General features: G+C 43.2%; 1 protein-coding gene across 4 annotated transcripts in view; it reads left to right on the plus strand.

Annotated features, from left to right (window-relative positions):
* The window catches only part of CTNNA2 (catenin alpha 2), a 2092931-nt gene that overhangs the window by 192622 nt on the left and 1881895 nt on the right, over nt 1-18414 (plus strand). For all 4 annotated transcript variants that reach the window (XM_056553838.1, XM_056553849.1, XM_056553844.1 and 1 more), the window contains exon 2: nt 4442-4547. In XM_056553838.1, coding sequence (XP_056409813.1) covers nt 4446-4547 — 102 coding nt within the window. In that variant the 5' untranslated portion in view covers nt 4442-4445. The remainder of the gene's footprint in view (nt 1-4441; nt 4548-18414) is intronic.

The following is an 18414-nucleotide window of genomic DNA, read 5'->3' on the forward strand; positions in this document are numbered from 1 at the left end:
AGATCCATGAGTCCTCCTCCAGATGTCTCTGTCCTTCCTCCAGACCCCTTTGTCTTCCTCCAGATGTCTCTGCCCCCCTGACCCCTCTGTTCCCCCCAGACCCCTTAATCTTACTACAGACCCCTCTATCCCCTCCTCCTCCAGAACCCTCTGTTCCCCCAGACCCCTTAATCTTCCAGACTCTTCTGCCTCGTCCCCGGACACCTGATTGGTTGTAGTGCATTCCTTCCTCGCCCATGTTAGAATACCCAGAACAAACAGAAGTTGAAATGTGAGCCCAGTCACCTCCTCCTGTATGAAGGTTGCATTACATTGCAGCATTTCCTCTTGCGTTCCATTTAGCGTCCTCGCTGAGCCGATCGTATTCGGGATGTCAGGTTGTCTTTGCTTTGAAGTAACACCCTGACCCTGAGCAGACAGCCACATGTCACATGTCTAGCGCATTTCTACTCTCAAAACCTTTTGTAATTCCTTCTGGGTCAAAATTATCGCTTGCCTTATTCGTTGTCTTTAGAACTTATTGTACAGGCGCAGCTTCACTGACAGCTGGACACCTGGAGACGGCAAGTTACCAAAATCAGCAGCGACACCGTCATTTCAGTAGCGTTTCGCTGCGCCGGGACCTGTAATTAGTTTGTGATGTTTCACCTTGTCGTCACCATTCTTGGAAGATATCTCCCGACTAAGAACATTTAACTTAAGATATAATAAAAAAAAATAAAAGAATTTAATGGTTCTAATTAAAATCCAAATTTACTACAAATTCACAGATGCATGAAATGACGGGCTGCGAAAATTTTTAATGCTGGTGTAACTTGGTGATTCTGGGCTTTTACGCAAAATCTGTAACAGTGTCCTACATTGGTGTCTTCTTATGTGGACCCCTCAGACTCTTAGGGCTTTTTTTTAAGATTGATAGATATGAGATAGATAGATAGATAGATATGATCTACATAGATAGATATGAGATAGATAGATAAATATGAGATAGATGGATAGATAGATAGATATGAGATAGATAGATAGATAGATAGATAGATATGAGCTACATAGATAGATATGAGATAGATGGATATGAGATAGATGGATATGAGATAGATATATAGATATGAGATAGATAGATATATAGATATTAGATAGATAGATAGATAGATATGAGATAGATAGATAGATAGATATGAGATAGATAGATATATAGATATGAGATAGATAGATAATAGATAGATATGAGATAGATATGAGATAAATAGATAGATAGATAGATAGATAGATAGACAAAGAATAAGTCAGCCAGCACTTTAGTTGATACCAAACTATTATATGGACCTGGCCTACAGGTGCACGCTACTAGGCTAGATATACAGCAACAGAAGAATGCAGCAGCACACTGCCAGCACAAAGATATAGATGAAACATGAATATGCAGATAAAACATGAAGAGCTATACAGCTATGGTGTAATAGATGCAAATGTGAAACTATTGGATAGTGAGGCACTTAGCTCACAAATTTGTCTCCGCCGGCGGTCAAATAGCTTGGACCGTCCCACTGCGATAAGGTGGCCTCATTGGGACGGACCCTACACTGTGAATATGCCTCTGTGTGAACAGTTCAGTAAGCATGGCAGGGTCTGGAACATCCAAGACACCTTATATACACACCTGATAGAGGTGGGTGGGGTGCAAGGCCGACATGGAGGTAGCCACTCCCCCGTATGTGCAATACAGACAAAGAATAAGTCGGCGGAGACAAATTTGCGAGCGAAGTGCCTCACTATTTCATAGTTTCACATTTGCATCTATTACACCATAGCTGTATAGCTCTCCATGTTTTATCTGCATGTTCATGTTTCACCTAGATAGATAGATAGGTAGATATGAGATACATAGATAGATAGATAGATAGATAGATAGATAGATAGATATGAGATACATAGATAGATAGATAGATAGATAGATATCCAAAATAGTAATCCGCGGCACTCCAGGAGTAAGGTGCAAAATAAAAGTGCTTTATTCCATACTAATACAGAGCAACGTTTCAGCTGCCATGCAGCCTTTCTCAAGTGGCACTCCTGAAGTGCTGCGGATTACTTTTTTGGATGTGTGACTGCCTGGACCAGGCTATATTGCTGCTGGCATCGCTTTTACTTATTCATCTTTTTGGATGTGCTGCTCTGTTTGTATCTTGTGTAGATAGATAGATAGATAGATAGATATGAGATAGATAGATAGATAATAGATAGATAGATATGAGATAGATAGATATATAGATAGATATGAGATAGATAGATAGATAGATATGAGATAGATAGATATGAGATAGATAGATAGATATGAGATAGATAGATGAGATAGATATGAGATAGATAAATAGATAGATATGACATAGTTAAATAGATAGATATGAGATACCGTATATACTCGAGTATAGGCCGAGTTTTTCAGCACGATTTTTCGTGCTGAAAACACCCCCCTCGGCTTATACTCGAGTGAACTCCCCCACCCGCAGTGGTCTTCAACCTGCGGACCTCCAGAGGTTTCAAAACTACAACTCCCAGCAAGCCCGGGCAGCCATCGGCTGTCCGGGCTTGCTGGGAGTTGTAGTTTTGAAACCTCCGGAGGTCCGCAGGTTGAAGACCACTGCGGCCTTCAACATCATCCAGCCCCCTCTCGCCCCCTTTAGTTCTGAGTACTCACCTCCGCTCGGCGCTGGTCCGGTCCTGCAGGGCTGTCCGGTGAGGAGGTGGTCCGGTGGGATAGTGGTTCCGGGCTGCTATCTTCACCGGGGAGGCCTCTTCTAAGCGCTTCGGGCCCGGCCTCAGAATAGTCACGTTGCCTTGACAACGACGCAGATACGTCGTTGTCAAGGCAACGGCTCTATTCCGGGCCGGAAGCGCGGAGAAGAGGCGCCCCCGGTGAAGATAGCAGCCCGGACCACCTCCTCACCGGACCACCTCCTTACCGGACAGCCCTGCAGGACCGGACCAGCGCCGAGCGGAGGTGAGTACTCAGAACTAAAGGGGGTGAGAGGGGGCTGGATGATGTTGAAGGCCGCAGTGGTCTTCAACCTGCGGACCTCGGGAGGTTTCAAAACTACAACTCCCAGCAAGCCCGGACAGCCGATGGCTGCCCGGGCTTGCTGGGAGTTGTAGTTTTGAAACCTCTGGAGGTCCGCATGTTGAAGGCCGCAGTGGTCTTCAACCTGCGGACCTCCGGAGGTTTCAAAACTACAACTCCCAGCAAGCCCGGACAGCCGATGGCTGCCCGGGCTTGCTGGGAGTTGTAGTTTTGAAACCTCTGGAGGTCCGCAGGTTGAAGGCCGCAGTGGTCTTCAACCTGCGGACCTCCGGAGGTTTCAAAACTACAACTCCCAGCAAGCCCGGACAGCCGATGGCTGCCCGGGCTTGCTGGGAGTTGTAGTTTTGAAACCTCTGGAGGTCCGCAGGTTGAAGACCACTGAGGGCGAATGATGAGAAGAGGATGATGAAGGGGGGGGGGGGGGTGTGGGGATGATGAAGGGGGGTGGGGATGATGAAGGGGGGGGGTGTGGGATGATTACAAGGGGATGATGAAGGGGGGATGTGTGGGATGATGACAAGGGGATGATGAAGGGGGGATGTGTGGGATAAGGGGATGTGTGGGATGATGACAAGGGGATGATGAAGGGGGGATGTGTGGGATAAGGGGATGTGTGGGATGATGACAAGGGGATGATGAAGGGGGGATGTGTGGGATGATGACAAGGGGATGATGAAGGGGGGATGTGTGGGATGATAAGGGGATGTGTGGGATGATGACAAGGGGATGATGAAGGGGGGATGTGTGGGATGATGACAAGGGGATGATGAGGATGTTAATGACGGGTCTGGATGATGACAGGGGGGGATGAGGTATTTCCCACCCTAGGCTTATACTCGAGTCAATAACTTTTCCTGGGATTTTGGGTTGAAATTAGGGGTCTCGGCTTATACTCGGGTCGGCTTATACTCGAGTATGTACGGTATATATTTTTAAATTCTCTGCTTAATGCCAATGAATACTACTAACCTAATACTTCTTACAGCTGATGATTGCTGACTTATAGTTAGGATAGGCCATCGGTGGCTGTTCGGTGTGGTACCAATGAGCTGTTCTGCAGGACGACTGTAGCCTGAATTACACAATTATACTGTAGATGGGGCTGGAGGCAGATGCCTGTGTTCACCGCCTAGTGGACATGCCTGGATACTGCAGCTCCACCCAATTACACCTTCCGCCATTACATGTGACCTCTCAGGTCTAGCTGGATCTCTATGGAAATCCTTATAGGAATTGGATGTAAATTTCACTTTTAGACGTATTCGTTTGCTGTATAATGGAAACTTTTTGGTGTTTTGCATTTTTATTTATTTATTTTTTACTTTTCTTTGTAATGTTTTTTTTTTTTTTTGTTCTTTCCAGAACAATGACATCTGCAACATCACCAATCATTCTTAAATGGGACCCCAAAAGTCTGGAAATCCGAACCCTTACTGTGGAGAGCCTCCTTGAGCCACTTGTCACCCAGGTAAGAAGCTGTGGATTCCAGACTCTTTCTATTACAAAGGATGTGTTGCCTAATTTATTTATTTCTTTTACTGATCAGAGCCAGATACTTAATACATGATAATTTTTTCGAATCTGTTTCCATTTTCTCATTGCTAATTTTTATTTATTTCATTGTTTAGTGCATTATTATTGGGGCTGCCATCTGGTCTCAGCATTTAGTGATGTGCTTTACAGCAGGCCCCATGGAAATAGACATCAATAGACAGGACCTGTCCCATTGACATGAATGGGAAAGGTTACTAAACAATTTCTGTGACCTTCTCTGGGCTTATTATAATGGGGGCAGCTGTCTTGTCAGGGCTTTTTTTTTAAACAGCATTTATAGATATTCTTTACAGCGAGCCCCATGGAAAGAGATAATATACAGGAGCTGCTAATTCACATGAATGGGAAAGGCTACTGGACATTCTCTGTGACCTCTTCTGTGTACATTATTATTAATTGAGCAAGTACTTGAAAGTACAAATGTACTTGAGAAAGAAGCTGGTCCGGCTTCAAAACATGTATGATATATATATATATATATATATATATATATATATATATATATATATATTAATAAATCTTCATTAGCTTTATAGTATTACTATCTGTCTGGTGGGCCGCCCACATTGATCCTCCATGTCAGTGAAGTGTGGTGTTGGATTTCTATACATTATTATTGTTTGAGCTGTTTTAATAACATTTAGTGATATGCCTTACAGCAAGCCCTGTGGACATAGGCAACAATAGACAGAAGCTGTCATAATGATGTGAATGGGAAAGATTACTGGACATTCCCTGTGACCTTGTGCACACTATTATGGGGGCTGCCATCTTGCCTGAGCTGTTTTTAACAGTGTTTAGAGATATGCTTTACAGCAAGCCCCATAGACATAGGCAACAATAAAAGGAGCTGCCCCATTGACATGAATTGCAAAATTTACTGGATATTCTCTGTGTTCATTATTATAGGGGTAGCTGTCATGGCTACACTGTTTTTAACAGCATGGAGAGATATGCTTTGCAGCAAGACCTTTGGAAATTGTCAACAATGAACAGGAGCTGTCCTATTGACATGAATGGGAAAGGTTACTGGAAATTGTCTTTGACCTTTGTAAAGGCCATTCTACAGGGAGGGGGGGGCTGATCTGTGAGCACCACCTACTGTCTTCTTTATCTCCTGGTGACACTTTTAGCAGTAATGGTCTACAGTTCACTTTTCGGCAGCCTCTTCCTCATCATCACAGGAAGAACAGGAATGTGCAAAAAAAAAAAAAAAAGTGCAATACCAAACTTTGATTTAAACAATAAATGACACATTCCCTTTATAGTCTTCTCCTGTGTCCTCTCTGCTGGGTCATGCAGAAATATTTAATTGGACCAGATCTACATTAATATTCATTATTCAATATTCATGTTTCTCCTTAGGGAGAGGACACTTCAGGCAGGGCTTTTTGGGAAAATAAAATATGTAAATAGAAGATGTTAGAAGAAAGACTCTGCGCTGCCACCTATAGGGCGTTTACCTTCTAAACTACAGTAGGCTGTTTAAGGGTATGGCTGATGTTGATTCCTAGCTATTTAAAGGGGTAGTCCGCTGCCCTGCCTTTCGGAGCTCCGCTCGCAGTGTCCGGAAGTTCATTATTCGGAACGCTGTGTGCGGGCTTCTGTGTTCGTGCCCGCCCCCTCATTACATCACACCAGCCCCCTCGTGACATCACACCTGCCCCCTCATGACACCATACCCGCCCCCTCGTGACATCACACCCGCCCCCTCGTGACATCACACCCGCCCCCTCGTGACGTCATGCCGGCCACCTCAACGAAAGTCTATGGGAAAGGGGTGCGACCGCTGTGGACAGTTCCTAAAATGGACAGAGGTGTCAGCAGAGAGCACTGTGGTCAGACAGAAAGGAAATTCAAAAAGAAAAGAACTAATACGTTTATTTAGGAAAACGTGGCAGGAAGTGAAAGAGAGATGTAAAATTGATGGTAGTATTAAGAACACTGTGATTTGGGACAATATAGAATTTTAACAATTTAAGAAAGGGTTGGGGAGTGAATTTTGGAAAGGTAAGGGGATTAAATATGTTGCACAGATTTTTCAAAATGGAGAGATTAACACTACAGAGGGAGTACGGTTTGAGAAATGAACACAAGTTTTGGTATATACAGTTGTGTGAAGTACCGTATTTTTCGCCATATAAGACGCTCCGGCATATAAGACGCACCCAATTTTAAAGGAGGAAAATCTAGAAAAAAAAGATTCTGAACCAAATACTGTAGTAAAATATTTTATATCAGTATAGTTCCTCCACAATAGTTGGCAGTATAGTTCCCCCACAATAGTTGGCAGTATAGTTCCCCCACAATGGTAGGCAGCTCCTCCCCCCCTCCCCCCACAATAGTTGGCAGTATAGTTCCCTCACAACAGTAGGCAGCTCCTTCCCCCTCCCCCCCACAATGATTGGCAGTATAGTTCCCCCACAATAGTTGGCAGTATAGTTCCCCCACAATGGTAGGCACTGGCAGCTCCCCCCCACAATAGTTGGCAGTATAGTTCCCCCACAATGGTAGGCAGCTCCCCCCCCCCTCCAAAATGGTAGGCAGCTCCCCACCCTCCACAATGGTTGGCAGTATAGTTCCCCCACAATGGTTGGCAGTATAGTTCCCCCACAATGGTTGGCAGTATAGTTCCCCCACAATGGTTGGCAGTATAGTTCCCCCACAATGGTTGGCAGTATAGTTCCCCCACAATGGCTGGCAGTATAGTTCCCCCACAATGGTTGGCAGTATAGTTCCCCCACAATGGTTGGCAGTATAGTTCCCCCACAATGGTTGGCAGTATAGTTCCCCCACAATGGTTGGCAGTATAGTTCCCCCACAATGGTTGGCAGTATAGTTCCCCCACAATGGCTGGCAGTATAGTTCCCCCACAATGGTTGGCAGTATAGTTCCCCCACAATGGTTGGCAGTATAGTTCCCCCACAATGGTTGGCAGTATAGTTCCCCCACAATGGTTGGCAGTATAGTTCCCCCACAATGGTTGGCAGTATAGTTCCCCCACAATGGCTGGCAGTATAGTTCCCCCACAATGGCTGGCAGTATAGTTCCCCCGCAATAGTAGGCAGCTCCCCCCCACAGACATACAGCTTCCAGCCATATACAGTGTATGGCTGGAGGCTGTATCTCTGTGTGCTGCCCCCACAGTGATCCGGTCACTGCTCCTCTGGCCCAGTGTCACATCTACTGCTATGGCCTATGGACCATAGCAGTAGGTGCCGGGACCGCGGAGGAGCGGTGACCGGAACGCTGAAGATTACACACCGCCGGTCACTCACCAGGCCCCGGTCAGCGTGCGTCTTCCTCCGGTCCTCCGGCGCCTCTATGGTTGTACGCACGGGACGTCACTGAGGTCCCGTGCGTACAACCATAGAGAGGCAGAGGATCGCAGGAAGACCGCAGGAGGACCGGAGGAGGACACGCATCGGCCGGGGAATGGTGAGTGACCCGCGGACATCCTTATGTTCCGAAAAGATTTTTCGGGACATAGGGATGTCCGGCATAGGAAAACCTATGATTTTATCTGCCCGGGCCGGCTCCTGTGTGCGGCTGCAGGCGGGGGCCGGCCAGAGCAGGTAAAAACTAATACTGTATATTAAAAACCAGGGGGCCTCCAGCTGTTGTGAAACTACAACTACCAGCATGCCCAGACAGCCTTTGCCGGTCCGGGCATGCTGGTAGTTGTAGTTTCAGAACAGCTGGAGGCCCCCTGGTTTTTAGTATACAGTTATTAGTAATTCACTTGCCCGGCACCCGGAACTGTATGTTCTAGGCGTAGGGCAATAAACATAGCCGGTGTGAGGGGAAAAATTCACCGGGGGTCATGAGGCTGCTGCGGGTGGGGAGCGGGTAGTCAGCACTGTACCGCACCGCCGCAGCCTCTGTACTTACAGCTGACTTCCCGCTCTCGCCCGCAGCAGCCTCGGGCGTATATTCGCCGTATAAGACGCACCAACTTTTCCCCCCACGTTTTTGGGAAGAAAAAATGCGTCTTATACGGCGAAAAATACGGTATATAGATGCACTGAAAAGAAAGAAAAATTTAGGATATGTACACACAAGGTGATAGAATATATGAATTTAGAGGGGGGGGGGGTAAGAAGTTAAATGTTGTATATAAATTACTCCTTAGTACTGTGCCTGTCAAGTTTAAAGAAAATAAAAAGAGGAGATGGGAGAACGTCCTTGGCCCAATCACAAGTAAAGCATGGGAGGATATTCTCAGGAATGTTAAAAGGTGCTCTATAGAGATGAGCGAACCTACAGTAAATTCGATTCGTCATGAACTTCTCGGCTCGGCAGTTGATGACTTTTCCTGCATAAATTAGTTCAGCTTTCCGGTGATCCCGTGGGCTGGAAAAGGTGGATACAGTCTTAGGAAAGAGTCTCCTTGGACTGTATCCACCTTTTCCAGCCCACCGGAGCACCTGAAAGCTGAACTAATTTATGCAGGAAAAGTCATCAACTGCCGAGCCGAGAAGTTCGTGACGAATTGAATTTACTGTTAAGTTCGCTCATCTCTAGTGCTCTATTAATAAAAGACATCAAATCATACAATTAAGAATAATTTACCAACTGTACTATTCACCAGGGCAATAAAAAAAAAATAAGATGTAGGAATAAGGCAGACTGCCCAAAGTGCGGGGCACCGGATGCAGACCTACCGTAATTCACTTACTGTGGACATGTCAGATAGTGAGAGAATTTTGGGCCAGGGTATTCCAGACCATTGGAAACAAATTAGATCTTAAGAGAGAATGGTTGGGTACAGAGGTTATTTTGGGGACTTTGTGTGATATTGGGAAAGATCGAGATTTAATCATTCATATTGTTATGTTATCTAAAGTAGTGATATTGAGAGGATTGTTTGGGGGTACGGGTCCAAATATAATGGAATGGAATAAGTTGGTCCTTAAAGTTAGGAATTATGAGGAATAGTGAACTGCTAGCTCTAGAAGAGGCTTAATTAGGCATAGAGCAATCTGGGCAAAATGATATAATTAATCTGACATGACATAACTATACATTCCTCTGATCTACTTAAAGGGGTACTCCGCCCCTAGACATCTTATCCCCTATCCAAAGGATAGGGGATAAGATGTCAGTTCGCCGGGGTCCCACTGCTGCAGCACCCCGCTATCATTACTGCACAGAGCGAGATCGCTCTGCACGTAATGACGGACGATACAGGGGCCGGAGCATCGTTACGTCACGGCTCTGCCCCCTCGTGACATCACGGCCCGCCCCTTTCAATACAAGTCTATGGGAAGGGGGCGTGGCGGTCATCACGCCCCCTGCCATAGAATTACATTAAGGGGACGGGCCGTGATGTCATGAGGGGCGGAGCCATGACATCACGCTGCTCCGACCCCTGTATCGCCCGTCATTACGGACAGAGCGAACTCGCTCTGCGCAGTAATGATGGCGGGGTGCCGCAGCGGTGATCCCCGTGGTCCCCAGCAGCGGGACCGTGGCGATCTAACATCTTATCCCCTATCCTTTGGATAGGGGATAAGATGCAAGGGGCGGAGTACCCCTTTAATAATAATTTAAATTCAGATTTTTTTCCGACAGGGGGTGGGTTGGGTAATCATGTATGATGTTCTTACTCTGTTACTGTTTAATTATGTTCTTATGTGAAATTTGTAATAAAAAGATTTATAAGAAAAAAAAGAAAAGAACTTCCTGTGGAGCATACAACAGCTGATAAGTACAGGAAGGATTAAGATTTTTTTAATCAAAGTAATTTACAAATCTGTTTAACTTTCTGGCACCAGTTGATTTTAAAAAATAAAAATAATTTTTTTTTCCAGGGGAGTACCCCTTTAATGCTTTACCTCCTCAGCATTGGCAAGATCTCTGCTTGCTGTCAGTGAATAAGAAGAGTCTTGTCTACGTTGCTCTTCTTTCTTCTGAGAGGGAGATACAGTTGTATCCAGCATAGACAATGCTCTGTGAGAATAAAACAGCCCCGACTCTGAAATGATACATTGTGTAAAACTACTAGAAAGATTTGTACGACTGCTATATTTAGCTCGCAGAGCATTGTCTAGACTGGATATAATTGGACCCACTGCAGATCCGCAGCACCTGACCTGCGACTTGTCATGTGCTGATGAGACCTAAGGGACGGAAACAGATCTCTCATTGTTAGGGGAGTCAGAGAAGATGCCTATAGGTGATCTACTGTCCGGGCATGATGGGAGTTGTAGTTCTGCAACAGCTGGAGCACTACAGGATGGGGTACACTGGTCTATTGTTTTAGCCCAGTGTTTCGCAACCAGGGTGCCTCCAGGTGTTGCTAAACTACAACTCCCAGCATGCCTGGACAGCCTTTGGCTGTCCAGGCATGCTGGGAGTTGTAGTTTTGCAACATCTGGAGGCCCCCTGGTTGGGAAAACACTGCTTTAGCCGGTCAGTTCATGGCAGCCTGTATTCTGTGTGACCGTATAAGATTCTGATCCTCATACAATGTTCTTACATACTTTGTTTTTCTGTTCCTCAACAATTTCAGTATCTCTGCTTGCTGTCTATGAACAGAACACCCCATGTGTGTATTCAGAGGCTGAACAAGCTTCTTGCCCTACGTCTCACAGCTGTAGGTTTGTTACAATTGTATCCACACCATACCTGAATCTACACATCAGCTAGAGAAAATCACTATTTTTCTACAATGTATCAGTGAAGCTAAAAGTCTGGAGTTTATCTGTATACATGAAACCCTCACTACACTCTAATCTAGTGTTCCCCAACCAGGGGGCCTCCAGATGTTGCAAAACTACAACTCCCAGCATGCCAGTCGGGAAACTGAGCACTGCTATGCAAAAGTATTTGAATCCACTTTCTGCCCTGTTATTTAATTTAATTATTTATTTTTATTCTACAAAAAAGAAAGAAAAAAAAAATACATTCTTGTTCCTAAATACAAAATCCACAAAAGTATTTGACTTCCCAACCACCCTTTATAGGTTACTATATAAATAACTTTTGCACTAGTTAATTTATTTATCAATTTATGTTTTTATTTTAACTTATTTTTCTTACAATACAGAAAAAGAAACTTAAACAAAAAAAAATTACAATAATTCCCCCCACCTAGGTTACTTTTGCACAGTTATTTTATTTGTTTATTTATTTATTTATTTTAAAGAAAAATAATAATAACAATAATAATAATAATAATAATAATATATATATAAAACTCAATGTGCATGTGTATATATGTTCCAGCATCACGTCCAAACGGCTATAGATATTAACATGAAACTTGGCACACATGTTACTTATATGTCAACAACAAACATAGGATAGGTGATTTAACCCTTACTCACTCACATTTGCCAGGGGCGGGGTTTATGTTTAAAGTCCCATGCAAGTCAATGAAAAATATATGTTATGCATAACTTCCATACGGCTGGAGATATTTCCATAATACTTGGTCACATGTTACTTATATGTCAACTTAAAATATAGGATAGTTAATTTAACCCTTAACTCCCCCTATTTGTGAGGGTCAGGGTTTTTGTTTAAAGTCCCATGCAAATCAATGGGAAATGTATGTCTCAGCATAACTTCTGTACGGCTGGAGATATTTCAATACCTGGTCACATATTACGGGTCGGGATAGGAGGTCGGGATAGGAGGACGGGATAGGAGGACGGGATAGGAGGACTGGGATAGGAGGACGGGATAGGAGGGCGGGATAGTAGGTCGGGATAGAAGGTCGGGATAGGAGGTCGGGATAGGAGGATGGCATAGGAGGACAGGATAGGAGGTCGGGATAGGAGGACGGGATAGGAGGTCGGGATAGGAGGACGGCATAGGAGATCGGGATAGGAGGTCAGGATAGGAGGTCGGGATAGGAGGACGGCATAGGAGATCGGGATAGGAGGTCAGGATAGGAGGTCGGGATAGGAGGACGGATATGAGGATGGGATATGGGGTTGGGATATCAGGATATGAGGAGGGGATAGGAGGTCGGGATGTGGAGTTGGGATATGACAACAATATATGAGGACGGGATGTGAAGTCAAAAGCTTCCTCCTTTGTTTATTTTCCTCCCCAACAAGGATGAGGAAGGAAAAACCGGGCAACACCGGGTACTCAGCTAGTAATAACAATAATAATAATAATAATAATAATAATAATAATAATAATGATAATAATAATATTCTTGTAGGTAAATACCAGCCCCCCCCCATAGGTAACTATTGGTAACTTCACACTTTTATTTTATTTATTTATTTCACATTTGCACTGATATTTTGTTTATTTATGTGTTTACTTTTATTAATTTATTTTTTTCAAAAAACAAGCAAGTACAAGAAACATTCTCCTAGGTAAATACCGGAGAGTTACATTTTCCCGGTGACTTTCATCTGTTAAATTGGGTTTTTGATCTGACACATTCAATAGTTTCCATGGAATTTGCTTAAGCGAAGAGCGTTTTTTTTTTTTTTATATATTTTTTTGGCTTCAATCTCCTAATTGTAAAATATTCCACTTCTATCTGAAGAGATGAATTTCACGGCAGATCATATGAATTGTGATTAGTTTCATCTGGTACAGAATGAATTGCTATTTGTCTGTGTCTGCCGGCTTTATTGTAACATCTGCTCCCCGTGCCTAACAGCTTAGCAGACTGCCAATAGGACATGTAATGGCACCTCCTCGCAGCGCACCGCCGTCACGTCCACCGCCGAGAATGAACTGTGCGCTGACTCAGAGCAGAGGGCACCTTCCCAGTCCGAGGAAATGAACGTGCCACCTGAAGCTTTCTCTTCTTAATCCATCGTGTGCGCAAAGTGTCTTAAAGGGGTACTCCGGAGAAATATATATATATATATATATATATATATATATATTTTTTTTTTTTTTTTTAATGAACTGGTGTCAGAAAGTTATACAGTCTTGTAAATGACTTCTGTTTAAAAATATTAACCCTTCCAGTACTTATTAGCTGCTGTATGCTCCACAGGAAGTTGTGTAGTTCTTTCCAGTCTGACAACAGTGCTCTAGGCTGCCACCTCTGTCCGTGTCAGGAACTGTCCAGAGTAGAAGAGTTTTGCTATGGGGATTTGCTCCTACTCTGGACAGTTCCTGACACGGACAGAGTTGTCAGCAGAGAGCACTGTGGTCAGACTGGGAAGAACTGCACAACTTCCTGAGGAGCATATAGCAGCTGATAAGTACCGGAAGGGTTAAGATTTTTGAATAGCAACTTATAATTAAAAAATTTACAAATCTATGTAAAGGACCACTATATATGCTCCTATAGATGAGCTTATAAGAGTGTTTTCCCTTTTTTCTGTACAATTACTTCCCAGGTCGCACAGGATACGTAACTTTATATACTAATACTCATCTGGCATTGTTACATTTTCCTCCTGCTCTTGTGGTTTGCGCTACCTCTCTTTCATAATTTTCCTAAATCTATATAACCTTCTGGCACCAGTTGAAATAGTTCTTTTTCTTCAAGAGTACCCCTTTAAAGAGGTATTCTCACCATGCAATGTAATGGGATCCCTTTCCTATCCCATAAAATTGTGGGTTTTTTAAAACATTATTTTTTTTTTTGCTTATATAGTGCAGCGTAGACTATTATTAATGTAGTGGTTCTTGTGTATACCTTGTGCTCACCTGTTTTAGCTGATGTGGCAGGAATGATTTTTTTTCCATATTAATTCCGATTTTAGAACAAAAATTATTTTCTCATGATGCCGACATTTCCCATGCACTCTCTGACTTTGCAGCGAGAGGAGGTGGAGTATTATCATGTTACGTTTCTGCTGTTTTTTTGCTGAAATTTTCCTGAAATGGCACTATTTTACCTCAATTGCCCAAATTGCGGTAAACATTTATCAGCTAAAACATGGTCCAGATGGTAGAAACCCAACATGTGAACATAGCCTGAAGATTTCAAATATTCATAAAACACCTTCACCTCATGGCAATATTTGTCTAAAAACTGTGCTTAAAATAAGAAAAACTGCACATGGTGTGAACTGACACCAACCCACTTCTCAGCAGTTTAGGCAAGGTGATTAGATATTTCAGGCTATCTTATTAGGAAAACAGCAGGGATAAGACTCCACCTCCACTCTCTGCAAAGTCAAAGGATGCATGGGAAATGTAGGCAGCATAAGAAATCCCATGCCTGCCACATCAGCGAAAACCGGTAAGCGCAAGAAATACACAAGAACCTTTACATTATTCTCTAATAATATGAATGTAAACGGAGAAAAGAAACTCCAGAAAGTTAAACAGATTTGTAAATTACTTCTATTAAAAAATCTTAATCCTTCCAGTAGTTATCAGCTGCTGGAGTTAAAGGGGTACTCCGGTGAAAACCTTTTTTCTTTTAAACCAACTGGTGGCAGAAAGTTAAACATATTTGTAAATTACTTCTATTAAAAAATCTTAATCCTTCCAGTACTTATTAGCTGCTGAATGCTACAGAGGAAATTCCTTTCTTTTTGGAACACTGATGACATCACGAGCACAGTGCTCTCTACTGACATCTCTGTCCATTTTAGCAACCGTGCATAGCAGATATATGCTAAGGGCAGCATGATGGCTCAGTGGTTAGCACTGCTGCCTTGCAGTGCTGGGGACTTGGGTTCAAATCCCACTAAGGACAACAATAAATAAAGTGTTATTACTATTATTATAATAACGTCAGCAGAGAGAACTGTGCTCGTGATGTCATCAGAGAGCATTCCAAAAAGAAAATAATTTCCTCTGTAGTATTTAGCAGCTAATAAGTACAGGAAGGATTAAGATTTTTTAATAGAAGTAATTTACAAATATGTTTAACTTTCTGCCACCAGTTGATTTAAAAGAAAGAAAGGTTTTCACCGGAGTACCCCTTTAAGTTCTTTTCTGTCTGACAACAGTGCTCTCTGCTGACATCTCTATCTGTCTCAGGAACTGTCCAGAGTAGGAGAACATCCCCATAGGAAACCACTTCTGCTCTGGACAGTTCCCAAGACAGACAGAGGTGTCAGCAGAGAGCACTGTTGTCAGACAGAAAATAACAACGCAACTCCAGCAGCTGATAACTACTGGAAGGATTAAGATTTTTTTTTTTTTACAAGTAATTTACAAATCTGTTTAACTTTCTGGAGCCAGTAGATAAAAAATAAATAAATAAATAAATAAATAAAATTCCTGGAATACCCCTTTAACTCTGGATCGTGGCGGACTTCAATATAGACCAGTACTGTCGAAAATAAGAAAAATGCACTCACCACCAACTTGATACTTGAACATAAGAATACTTCCAAACAGACGGACACACAGGGAGCATCGATGGACAGGTAAGGCAGGGGGCGTGCACAGGGGCGGCAACAAGTTTTGCGCACAAAGGCGCTTCCTCTGGCCCGTACGGGCCAGAGGAAGCGCCTTTGTGCGCAAAACTTGTTGCCGCCCCTGTGCACACCCCCTGCCTCATTTTCTAGAGTAATTCTCTAATAATATCCTATGCTGCACTATATAAGCAGTTGCTGTAGTTTAGGCCACTAGTTCTGCAGGCCAAGATTTATGGCAAAATATGGCGGCACACATGGACCCCTATTATACTTGCGTGAAACCGCTGATGTACTGTAGTATTTGTAAGTATGTGGCTGTATAGAGCAATACTATATGAGATTCTTGCTTCGATCCCTTCTCATGCTGGGCGGTCACTATAACATTATAATCCGTACTGACAGGGATGGCTAATTCTGCAACACGGATTAACACGGATGATTTGTAGGGACGGAATTAACAATTACCATTTAATGACTGGGAAGTAATTAAACAGCGTCTCCGGCTACAAGTGATTGACCTGAGAGCCGGGGAGAAACATTAAAGGGAGATAAGGCTTCACCGCAGTATGATCAACAGTGCGGAACATTTCTTACGCACTTTATTTCTTCACCGTTTCAAGATTTCTGCTTGCTGTCAGTGAATGGAACCATTCTTAAAGGGGTACTCCACTGGGGGGAAAAAATAATAATAATCAACTGGTGCCAGAAAGGTAAACAGATTTGTAAATTACTTCTATTTAAAAATCTTAATCCTTCCAGTACTTATCAGCTGTGATATGCTCCACAGGAAGTTATTTTCTTTGTTAGAATTCCCCTTCTGTCTGATCAGAGTGCTCTCTGCTGACACCTCTGTCCATTTTTAGGAACTGTCCAGAGCAGGAGCAAATTCTTCATCGCAAACCTCTCCTGCTCCGGACAGTTCCTGACATGGACAGGGGTGTCAGCAGAGAGCACTGTGGTCAGACAGAAAGGAAATTCAAAAGGAAAAATAATTTCCTGTGTAGCATACAGCAGCTGATAAGTACTAGAAGGATTAAGATTTTTAAATAGAAGTAATTAACAAATCTGTTTAATTTTCTGGCACCAGTTCATTAAAAAAAAAAAAAAAAAATCCTCCGGAGTACCCCTTTAATTATATCCAACCCTCTCCTAACCTAATATATCTTACAGAAGATATTGTAAGGCTTGGTTTACACTATGTAATTACTGTCTGTTTGCTTAGAGAGCTCATTCTAAGCTGTCTGCACTAAAGACATTGCCATCTATGGGGACTGCAATGCCCATGTGGTCCTGATTCAGTCAGCACTGGGCACACTCAGAATCTCTTGGATAGAATGTCTCCTTCCGGAAATTCCATAGTGTGAACCTAGCCTAAGTGTATTTTTCTTTATTTTAATTTTTTTAAGACAATAGAGGAAAGAAAAAACATTCTTGTACCTAAATACCAAATTCACAAAAGTATTGGAATTATGGGATTTGTAGGCAAAAAAGAAAACTCAAAAATGGAAAGACCAATTCACAAAAAACTAGCCACAATATTATGATTATCTCACAATATAGCATTTTAGCCCCAAGACAAGCGCAGATCCTTCCTAAGCATGTCCATTACTGTCTGCCAGGTACGTACTTAAATCACCTTATGGTGGAGAACCCCTTTAATGAGATACTTGACTACTTTAAAGCAATAAGTGTGGTGTGTGTGGTGTGTGTGTGTGTGTGTGTGGTGGTGGTGGTAGTGGTGGTGGTGGTGGTGGGGGGGAGGGGGGGGTTACCGACTGCTGAGACACCCCGTGATCTCCAGAACAGGGCCCGTCTCTACCTGTACATGGAGCGAAGTGTGTGGACACATGCTCCATGCATTCTTTATGGGAGAGCTGAATGGAGACAAACACTGTACTCGGGTATCTCTAGATAGATAGATAGACAGACAGACAGATAATAGATAGGTATTACTTGCCCCCCACTGAGTACACCCATGAAGTTGCCATCTCTCCTGCCATTTTGAATTTATTAAATTCTCGCTGTAACATATTTTCTTCAAATTCTGGATTGCGCCATAACTGTCTTTATAAATTCTTGCTTTGTGCTGATCCTCTGATTGTCCTTCTGTAAATGTCTGCTCAAGTGTTTACAGTCGCTTCAAACAACCTCCATGTAATGGCCTTTGTGATTCCTAACATATTTGCGTATCATTTCATTTATGACATATGACTCTTTGCTCAGGAAAAACAGCTGTAACGTCTTGGCCGCTAGGTGTCTCCCTTCCCTGCAATCTGCTGTTAACTGCCTACTGCTGGGGGAATTCTGTCTCTTGGAACATCTAGATCAGGACACTACATTGGAAATGGGAGCAGAGCTCTGCACCAGCTATGTGGTAGAGCAGTGTTACCAAACTAGGCCGCCTTTAGCTGTTGCAAAAATACAACACCCAGCATGCTGGGAGTTGTCATTTTGCAACAGCTGAAGTTACTC

The sequence above is a fragment of the Hyla sarda genome, chromosome 1, assembly GCF_029499605.1.
Source record: "Hyla sarda isolate aHylSar1 chromosome 1, aHylSar1.hap1, whole genome shotgun sequence".
Taxonomy (NCBI): Eukaryota; Metazoa; Chordata; class Amphibia; order Anura; family Hylidae; genus Hyla; species Hyla sarda.